At 35.6% G+C, this 11,053-nt stretch overlaps 1 protein-coding gene and 1 pseudogene across 1 annotated transcript; both read left to right on the top strand.

The window, feature by feature from the left end:
- The first annotated feature begins 724 nt into the window (after positions 1-724).
- Positions 725-5,880, top strand: LOC110731481 (annotated as a pseudogene).
- A 1,797-nt stretch (positions 5,881-7,677) lies between these two features.
- On the top strand, positions 7,678-9,069 carry LOC110731480 (probable receptor-like protein kinase At5g24010). Its single transcript, XM_021911333.1, has one exon. It carries the CDS (start codon positions 7,678-7,680, stop codon positions 9,067-9,069), a length of 1,392 nt encoding a protein of 463 aa, XP_021767025.1.
- Positions 9,070-11,053: the final 1,984 nt, after the last annotated feature.

Below are 11,053 nucleotides of genomic sequence, written 5' to 3'. Positions count from 1 at the left end.
ATAAACTATTATTAATTATATATAGGATTAGGATTAAATCATTAAGGAGTTTTTTGTTTTTTTTTTCTTTATTTGGTTTTTTTTTTATATTTTTTTTTTACACTTTAGTTGAAACAAAAGAGAAAAAAAAAAAAAAAAACAAAACAAAAATCATAAACGCAGTAAGAGGACAAGTGTCCTTTAAATTTCCTGTTATAAAATATTAGTATAGAATTGTGTGAAAAAGTGTTCTCTAACTTACAAAGGTGTCATTTCAGTTTGTTTTTATAATGTAAATACATGATGCTAAACCCAAAATTAGTGTTTTTTTATTTTTATTTTTTTATTTTTTTTATGAAAGATTAGTGTTTTTTTATAAAGGGAAGTTAATTGTTCATAGGCCCATCACCCTATTGAAAATAGTAAGTTCATTCTACTTTTCATTCCAATATATATATATTCATATATTAAGTTTCAATTATGTTATTATGTATGATCAATTTGTTTTTGAAATTTAACAAAATTGTTATTTTTAATTTGCACAAAGGTGATTGTGGGTTAAAAGTGAAAGTGAAGATTAAAGCGGGCTGCAGATTATGTTTAGGTGAGCCTATTTGTTCAATTTGGTGTATAATGCAATTTTAATAATAACTTGGAAAATTTTAATTTGTAGCCCTCTTATGTATATTGTACTGGGGAATACATGATTTATTTTTTTTACTTTTTTTTTGGTTTTTTTGCATGCATGGTTGATACTGCTTATATATGGCAGAAGAATGGTATAGTTAGAGGCTCAAAACTTATCTGCTCTTATAAGTCACAATATTGCGTATGGCAGAAGAAAAAGGAAGTTAAAGAAATCTTACATATATGCAATGCATATTATAGAATACTAATAATTGAGAAAGTTAAAAAATATTAATATTGAAAAATAAAATTTGCAAGTTCGACTAAACGGCTATAAGATACAGTTTTTCACAATATGACATACCTTTTTTTTATTTCTTTTTTTTTCTTTTTTTTTTAAGTTTTGATAGACTTTTAACTATGTTTTACTTTTAAAATACTTTTTTTTTAATTAGTTATTTTAAAATACGGAGTTCTTATTTAACACTACTATTAAAATATTTTTTACGGAGTACTATTCTTATATGAAAATAAAATACTGAGCAAAAATAAAAATTCAAAAACAATTATGGAAAAATTCATGGGAATAATCCCACTTTTGGGTCGTTCGTTTTTAATAATCCCACCTTTGGATTATTTTTTAATAATCCGACCTTTACCCCCATTCTTTTTTATTGGTCCAACCGGTCATGTAACCTGTTATAACAAAGTTTTTTTTTTTAATTCCCCTTCCCCTTTCCCTTCTTCCCTCCATAACCGCCAGAGCATAAACCACCACTCACGCAATTCAGCTCCCTGCTCCTCTAATTCATCAACAACAACCTGCAACAACAACAAGCTACAACCCCACAACCACATCACCAGCCACCAGCTATCCCACATAACCCCAACCACAACCAGATCAGTCGCGCACCCCAAGCAGCACCGAATCAGCCAGCCACCGCAACTCAACAACCATGCAACACCAAAAATTACAAACCACAACCATCAATCACGCAGCCTGCTTCGAGTCAGCAACCCAATCTAACTCACACAAACCGCCTAACCCACCTCCAAACGCCGCACCACTAACAACAATTAAACAGCGGTAGCCCCTCAATAGCCTATCAAACGCCATCACAACCAGACCGTACCCACTAGTGTGTGCTCACTTTGATGAGGATGGTGGTGCGTTGTTTAGGGGGAGGGGTTGGCTGGCTGGGATTTCGGGGGAGGGTTTGGCGTGTTGGTGGTTTAGGAGAGGGGGTTAAGCGGCGCCGGCGTTGGGTGGTCGGAATCGGGGCGGGGGAGGGGGGAGGCTGGTGGGGTGGTTTTGGAGTTCGGGTCTGGTGGGGATGGTGGCTGAATTGGGTTTGGGTTTTTTTTTGTGACCAATTAAGTAATGCCACGTGTAAATTAATCAAAAATAAATAAAAATTTACCTCATCAACCGGTTTAAATGAGACCAATAAAAAAGAATGGGAGTAAAGGTGGAATTATTAAAAAATAACTTAAAGGTGGGACTATTAAAAACAAATGGCCTAAAGGTGGGATTATTTCCATGAATTTTTCCAACAATTATTATAAAACATTAAACACCCGTGTATTGCACAAGTTTAAGACTAGTTTAAGAAAAGGCATATATAGCAATTCATGATAGAATACACTTTCCAAATCGAAAAATATACTACGTACTAAGGAAATTTTTCTCTATATAAATATCAAAAATCTACTCCGTACAGTGTTATTTATTTTGCAAGAACCTCCTCAAAATTCTGGATCCCATAACATACGTTTACTTTTATTCTCCCGTTAGGTGTATACTCAAAAAACACATTCCGAATACATAATTATGAAATCCAAAATTGTGGGTGTTTCCTCAATTTGGTTGCTCCCATATGTTTACCTTCTGTTGAGAAACGACGACGAGAATTGAAGCGATCCATACTCATGAATGGCGCTTTCAGTTTCGTCGGATTTCTTACAACCCTGAGAATGATTCTCGTCGCTTTTCGTTACCTGGTTCGTCGCAATCTGTTTGGGTTTGATCTTAATAAGGCTGGCACTCCCCAAGGAAACATTAAAGTGCCAGTTTTTTCGTATCTTAATTTAAATTTGTACTCCGTACTTATTAATACCTGGGTTCGATTTATTACCTGTGAATAAAAGCTCGTTTTTTTTTAAAATAAGTGTTACACTTTGACTTCTCACACAATTCCCAGTTTTAACTTGACTTAAATGTGGAGTATTTGTTTTGACTATCTCGTGTAAATTAATTGATGCCATGTTGCTGTGTAAAAGGTTTGTCCTAATTATAATGATTGATGTAATGATGTGTTTGTATTGATTTGCAGACCTGAATCCTTGGGTATAGTTGTTGGGATAGTGTTTTTGGCCGTCGTGATTGTGTTTTTGGGCGTGGCGATTAAACTTCATTGCCGATTCCACTGTAAGTTTTGATTTAGAAACATCTCTTTTAATGTAGAGACGGATTTTGTAATGTGTCGTACTAATGAATAATTAATAATTTTTGTAGTGGCTAGTTCAGTATAATTCAGCTTTGACATCAATCTGTTTCATGATATTGCTCGGATTTGTTGACGACGTTCTTGACATTCCATGGAGAATGTAAGTATCAATCTTGTTTACAAATACTATTCTACATCATTAGTTTCGTGATAAAATTGCCATTTACTCGTAGGTGTTAAAATTTTCTTTTGCATACAGGAAACTGGTCTTGCCTTTAGTTGCTGCTCTTCCTCTGTTGATGGCTTATACCGGTCATACAACCATTGTAATCCCAAAGCCTCTCATTCCACATATTGGGTTCGAGTCATTGGATCTAGGTGAAACCTTGTGTAATTAGTTGGATCGAATGTTAAGCAATTTTATCTTGTGTTGTTGTGGCTTTTGACATCTACTAATTTGACATTGCCTGCTGCCCTTCTATATGTATGCAGGATCAATGTATTAACTGTATATGTGCCTTCTGGCAGTGTTTTGCACTAATTCTATTAATGTTCATGCCGGTATAAATGGTCTTGAAGTTGGGCAGACAGTAATCATTGCATCTGCAGTAAGCCTATAATCTTTTGAATTTGCTACAAACATTGTTGTAATTTTTATACAGTCTGATCAATCGAGTGCATGACAGATTCTGATACATAATATCTTGCAAATTGTAGCATCCACGGGAAATTCTGAGTATCAGCTGGCTCATCTATTCTCTATTCATCTTATTCAACCTTTGTTTGCTACATCTTTGGCTTTACTCTCTTACAACTGGTAATTATTTCACTGGCTAAATGACTGGTGTTATATACTTGAGGCATCTTTTATGTTACTTTGTTTGAGATCCTTCTTTGACGCGGTGTTCAGGTATCCGTCTGCAATCTTTGTTGGGGATACATATATATACTTTGCTGGAATTCTGGGTCACTTCAGGTGAAATAGCTTTCTTTTGTTATTGAAACTACACCATCTCATCTATATTGTTTAATTACTTGGTAACTTGTACTTTTATGGTCGAAACCTTAACTAGGAATAGCTACACACCTGAGAAATTGCTTTCAAGTTTGGACAGGCATATGTATTCATGTATAAGATGCACGCTTCTAGAAACATGTCTATGATGAGAGCAATATCCATTGTGTAATTGCCTAGCAAGCCGTCTTCAGTTTCTTTGATCGAATGCTTAACGAGTTTACTACCTGTTTGATGTGTGAAAAGATAGAATTAAAAGTATGCATATGAAGTCATTTTGTTAGATGGTTTACCATTATATATCATCAAACATAAAGTAATTCATGCATTATCTCAGGAGAAAGACTCATTTTGCATATATGCTTGTTTGGAAAGAGTAATATTCTGATTCTCTGTGGATTTAGCAGTGAAACACTATTGATTTTCTTTGCCCCTCAAGTCATCAATTTTATCCTGTCAATTCCCCGGGTTAGTTTTGCTTCTCCTCTCTTCAATTCTCCTCATAATCTGACAATCTGCCCTTGAGCATTGCTTAATATGTTTTTTATGACTTACTTGTTACCAGATTGCTGGAATTATTCCTTGTCCTCGACACCGTCTTCCAAGGTAATCGTTTCAATCTATTTTCTCAAGCCCTAGTTCATACATAGTCTTTCCTACCTCATCTGACAATATTTTGAATACCACCAGATTTGACCCTCAAACAGGACTTTTAACAGGGACTAAGAACGGGACACTTGTGAACTTTTGTTTGAGACGTTTTGGAAAAATGTCTGAACAATCACTCTGCATTGTTCTTCTCTCTATCCAGGTGAGGCTACTAGCTCCTTTGTAACCTATTTCTAAATTAGTGAAAATTTATATATACTACTCGACTACTCGTACTACTTTAGGGGTTCATTGCAACAAATTTATGCATTTTTGGCCAGTGATAGATATTAACATGACACATTTGTTTGGGTCCAATTCGATTAACCTAATTGGGCCGGCCCAAATGACTTAATTACAAAAGCTCAAAGCAAGGTTCAACTCTCCAAAGCATGTTAAAGTCAATCAAACCCAGCAGCATGGCAAGCCCATCTGACTTCAAGGGCCCAATCCTCCTCTATTGAGCAAAAGTATAAAAGTCATCAATTGTCTCATTTATCGGTCACTCACAATAAGCCTCAAGCAATTAATTCTCTTGCATAGCTTCTTCTTCCCACATTGAACTGACTATAACATCGGGTAACATCGGAGGGGCCTTCCTCGGCAACCACCCCCGAGGCTAGTTCACGTGTGTTTGTTGTGCAGGAATCCTCGGCCTAGTCACCACTTAAACCAAGACCAGTCTTCTCCCTCGAAAAGGGTCTGCTGAAGGTCCCATTGTTTTCATCTGAAACATCTATTTTGCATTAACATGACATATCCTTCTCCACAGGCTATTTCTTGCGGATTTTGTTTCTTGTTATGGTGGCTCCTAGTTGGCTGGTACAAATAACATTCCGGCGACTCTACTCTAGTAAGATTTGATACGAGAATGAGATGATTATTATCAGTAACTTTATTAAGCAAAGAGAGGTGAAGCCCTAGTAAAACTCACGCTTGGAGAATTGGACCAGAAGTAAACTGAAGGCTTGGAGTCACAGTTTGGTACTAGTTCATTCATTTTTGCCAATTTGGCATCCACACTGCATTGTGACATAAATTACAGCTGGCTGAAATTCAAAGAATTTCAAGTAGTGTATTTGTAAAGCTAATGTATCAATTTTGCATCTAGGAGAAGAGGTACACATATGACTTGTTGCTCATTACTCTAATCAAACAGCTTAGTTGCAGTAATTGAATTCTTTCTTTTACCATTTTTTGTTTCTGATCAAGTTGGATTGATAAGAGGTGTCAAAATCGAACCGATCCAAAAAAAACCATCCGTTTCACACTGTAACCGATTTGATTTGATCCGAGAAATTCAAGACCCAAACCCGATATGTAACCAGACTAAACTCAACCCGAATCCGAATTTGACCCGATTTGAACTTAACTTGGCACTGATTTAACCTGATTTGAACTCAACCAAAAACTGATTTGACCCGACTTGAACTCAAACCGAACCAGTTTGACCCGACTTGAACTCAATCCGAACACAAATTGACCCGTCAAATACCCGATTCAATCCGATCTGTTTTTTATCCGAACTGGTATTAACCCGAACCGATTTTAACCTGACCTGATTTCAAACCAACCATAATTTTAAACCCAACCTATTATTTACCTTTTTTTTATTTAAACATATAATATTAATGACACGATATGGGAAAATGGCATATAAATGACTTGATGTTGACCCAATAACAAGATAAAAAAAATCGATAATTACTCTAGTTTTAAAAATGTACTTATTTGTATGTGACATTGGTCAACCCAACCAAAATATCAGCCAAACACGAAAAGTATCTGAATCAGAATTGACCTTATAATAATCAACCTTGGTAATCAAACTGAACTTAACATAAACGAAATCAATCGAATTGGAATCAGTGAACCCGTTCAAAGTCCACCGACCCAAAATTAACCAGGTCAAACCCGTTTTGAACCCGATCCAAATTTATTCGAACCGAATATGAACTAATCTAGACCTGATAGATCTTGATCTGAATTTGACCCAACCCGAAAGTGACCGAATCCGACACGAGGCGGGTTAAAAGGGTACTTTTAAATCGAATATACCCGATCCGAATAGACCCGACCCGTCATGGATTAACCCAAACTCCATCTGGTTATCCGAATTGACACCTCTAATTACTCTATTATACTTGATAACTTTGTTTGCTCAAGTGCTCAACTATCACTAATGAGCTAATTAAATAATTAGACTCTTGCATTACTTCGTTTTATTGCCTTTAAAATGTCACAATAACTTTTCATGTATCTTATGTGAATTTGAAGTCGCTTAAACGACCGAGTCATACCAATGAATATACTCACTATATTTGGAATTAATTGTGACAACATACTTATTCTCTCCGAAATTAGATGTGATTGACCTCGGATGATGCTCATTATCATTACAAGGATAACAATTGATTACAAGTACGTATAACAAGATAGGGTTTTGAAAGCTTTAACATTGGTTTATACTATCACCATTGGCCCGAGTTGAAAAGCGTTAGTTTATGATGTTATGTGTTTTTATATGCTATGAGCCCATAACCATGGATAGGTGCCTCACAGGCCACAGCCACGCCCACGCCCCATTGCCCAATAATGCTAGGTGGCTTGGGTGATGGCTCATGACATCATGCCCATATGTCATTGAAGCACACTGTAATACATTGAGCCAAGTCGTGTTGGGTCTATCATATTTCGCCTCGCTTACACCCCTAACAGGCTAAAAATTCCCGGGTATCAGGTACAGTGGTACACCATTTTCACCTACCACCCAACCCACTCAGAGTCACACCCAGAAATAGCTGTCTGAATGTTCAACGCGTATAAACCGAAAAGTTAATTAATCTTAATTAAATCCGTGTTTTTCTGAGCTCTGTTCTTCTTTTCCTTCGCAATAATTCTCCCTCTTTCCTCTGACTCTTCTTGTCTCTGTTTCTTGTCTCTGTTTCTTGTCTCTCTGCAATGGCGAATCTCCCTAAATTTCCCATTTTCTCTCTCCTCCTCCTCCTTCAGCTGTTTTTCGAAGCTTCTTCTTCTTTTACTCCCACCGATCATTACCTAATCAACGCCGGCTCCGACGCCCCTTTAACCACCGACTCCGACAATCGAAAGTTTTCCGGCGACGATTCGTCACTTCCTCACTCGGTTCGACTCTCTGCATCTCGGACGATCCCACTTACTGAGTTAGACCATGTCTCCCCTCTTTACAACTCGGTCAGAATCTTCAGAAAACCTTCAAAATATGCGTTTCAGATCAAAGAGAAAGGTGTCCATTTGGTACGTCTTCATTTTCACCGCTTTGATTCATCGAAATTCGATCTTTCTGATGCTCAATTTCATGTTTTAGCTGATGGGTATTTGTTATTGAATGAATTTAGTGGGTTGACCATGAAATCACTTGAAATTAGAGAGTATATTTTGTGGGTTGATAGTAATAACCTTGAAATTTTGTTCAAACCTTTGAAGAAATCTAAATTTGGTTTTGTCAATGCAATTGAAGTTATTTCTGCGCCTAAAGATTTGATATCGGACATTGCCCAATTTGTTGATTCTAATGGGGTGGTTAAAATTGATGGAATTTCCAGAAATGCTTTTGAAACTATGTTTAGGGTTAATGTTGGTGGTTCTAAAGTAACCCCTTTTAACGATACTTTGTGGAGAACATGGGTTACTGATGATGGGTTCTTAGAATCAGACCATGGGTCTAAAGAGGTTCATTTTGGTGGTAGAATTAAGTATCAGTTGGGAGGAGCGAGCCGCGAGGTTGCCCCTGATAATGTGTATAACAGCGCGAGGGCGATTGGTGCTTCGAATCCCGGTGTTGCTAAGGAGTATTTGGCATGGGGGTTTCCAATTGTTGATGGGTACAAGTATCTTGTGAGGACTCATTTTTGTGACATTGCTAGTCCTGTGCTTGGATCATTGTATTTCAATGTGTATGTTAATGGGGATATGGCTATCGAAAACTTGGATCTAACGACGATTACAAATAGTTTGGCTTCTCCTTACTATGCTGATTTCGTTGTCAATGGAGAAAACGGGGTTGTTTCTGTTAGTATTGGGCATTCGAATTGGAGCTCTCCTTCTGGGGTTGATGCATTACTGAATGGAATAGAAGTCTTCAAAATGAGCAACTCACTACATAGCCTTGATGGAATGGTATCTGCGAATTCAATCATGAGATGTAGGGGAGGAAATAGTAGTTTTCTGGTGCTTCTTGTGGCTGCAGTAGGGCTGTTGGTTGCTGCATCTGTGGTCTTGCGTAAAAGATTCATGGCTGTGCGTGATTCTGTGGCATGGTCTCCATTGCCTGTGGATGTTTCTGAAGTCAGTTTGAAGTCTACCTATTTATAATTTTTCAAATTGGAGTCTTTTTGGAGGTGAATGTATCCATATATGTTGCTACATCCGTAACTTAGCAAGTCCTGGTCTTGTTAGAAGGTCGAGTATGGGACCTCGGAAAATTTTGATTCAGGCACTGCTAGATGTGAAAGGATTTGGATGCTTGGACTGATTCTCTTTCAGTTATGTAAGTAAATTGTATTTGTGAAGAACTTCTGATCATAGCTATTTATATTTTGTTGATAATTCGTATAATGTTAACAAACTTTTCTTTTTTCCGAGATTATTGATCTTGTTTTTTGATTGTAATACGGAGTATATGGTGATTGGAGAAGGCATATGAATGAAAACCAACTGTAATGGATGTCTCGTGTAAGCTAAAGGAAAAAGGAATGCTTCAAGACCCTCCTCCCGCGAGAAACTTTTAATACTTGTATAATATATTTCGTGTACGACTATATGCCTATATGGCTATATGTTGTAGACTTGTAGTAGTAAAGTGGCATAGCTGAATAAGGAATTAAGGATAAGAGACGTACAAGGTATAACTTGGATTTGTTTGACAAGGGAAATAACTAAATTATGTTTCTTCAAATTGTTTTATTGCCTTTCGTTTAAACATTCATCCAGAGTTCCTGAACCAGATTTTAGGTTTTGCAAGGATTCTTCGCTAATGTTTAGTTGTTCACAAAGAATTGACAGGCATCTAGTTTAATTTGAAAGCTTTCATAATGCAGTGTGTTAAGATTAATACTCTGTATTATCATACTATGATGTATATGTATCAAGATAAATTTAACAGGACTTTATACAACAATATTTTATTATAATAAAAAATGTATTGTATATATATACTGTAAAAAGGTTTAAATAATACAAGTACTCCATTAAAATACAGAGGAAAGATAATTAAAATGCAAGTAGAGGATATCTATGTATATTGTAACAAGAGATGCCACAAGAAGACACACATCTAATATGGTCCACCACGCATAAAGACGAAACCGACACGAGCACACACGCGAATTGAATAATATAACAAATAAAATTAGAGCCACTAATTTCACCAACATAAATAAAATTAATTAATTAAAATTTTGCTAAAGGTCAAACATAATTCTTTTTGCCCCACTTTACGAATCATTAGCCAAATTTAGTGAGTATGAATATCCCCTTCTTTAAAAAGTCAATCATAATGGATATCCTAATTTTTAAAATTGCTTCCTATAATAACAAAATTGTAATTTGCTTGTTACTCCCTTCACACCTTTTTGAGTTTGTTACAAATCATAAACAGCCATAAAAGATAATACTTTCCTATCACATTTACTAAGGCCCCGTTCACTTTACTGAATTGAAATTATTTTTACTAAATTAAAAATACTATAATTTTAATCTTATAATTATTTTTTGACGTTAATTCATACAACCAAAACTTAATATAGTAAAAACTTTTGTTAAGCAAACAACAGGTCGAAAAGGGGCGGAGGGAAACGACTATAAACAAGTGTACACTACTTTAAAAAAATAAGAATAATAAAAAAATTAGAAAAAACAAGTGTATACTGAACTGAGTGGACACTGCTCAGCATCTCCTGATTTTCGACTTTAGACAACCATAGAAATTGACAGCTTTATGTTTCTTACGTTGCTAAGTTACAACTAACTCATTTTTAGTTTTGTTACACATAGACTCTAATATTGTATTGATTCATAGCAATTAATTGCATATTTGATGAAATCTTAAAGGATGTCTTGAGTATATGAGAAGATAATAAAAGCATAAATATAATATACAATATTTGATAATACCGAGCAACGAGTGATTTTATCATTAATATTATTCTGTATTTTTTTTTTGTAAAAAATTGCAAAAGTAATAATCTAAATTAGATTATACGGAGTAGTTTTTTTAAATAAAAAACAAATCGTTACAGTTAAAATAATTAATCTAAAACTGTTTTCAATGGGTTTGTGACTTTGTGATGATAAAATC

This window comes from Chenopodium quinoa, unplaced genomic scaffold (genome assembly GCF_001683475.1).
Source record: "Chenopodium quinoa cultivar QQ74 unplaced genomic scaffold, ASM168347v1, whole genome shotgun sequence".
Classification (NCBI taxonomy): Eukaryota; Viridiplantae; Streptophyta; class Magnoliopsida; order Caryophyllales; family Amaranthaceae; genus Chenopodium; species Chenopodium quinoa.
The sequence above is the reverse complement of the archived record's forward strand: the minus strand, read 5'-3'. Positions and strand labels throughout refer to the sequence as shown.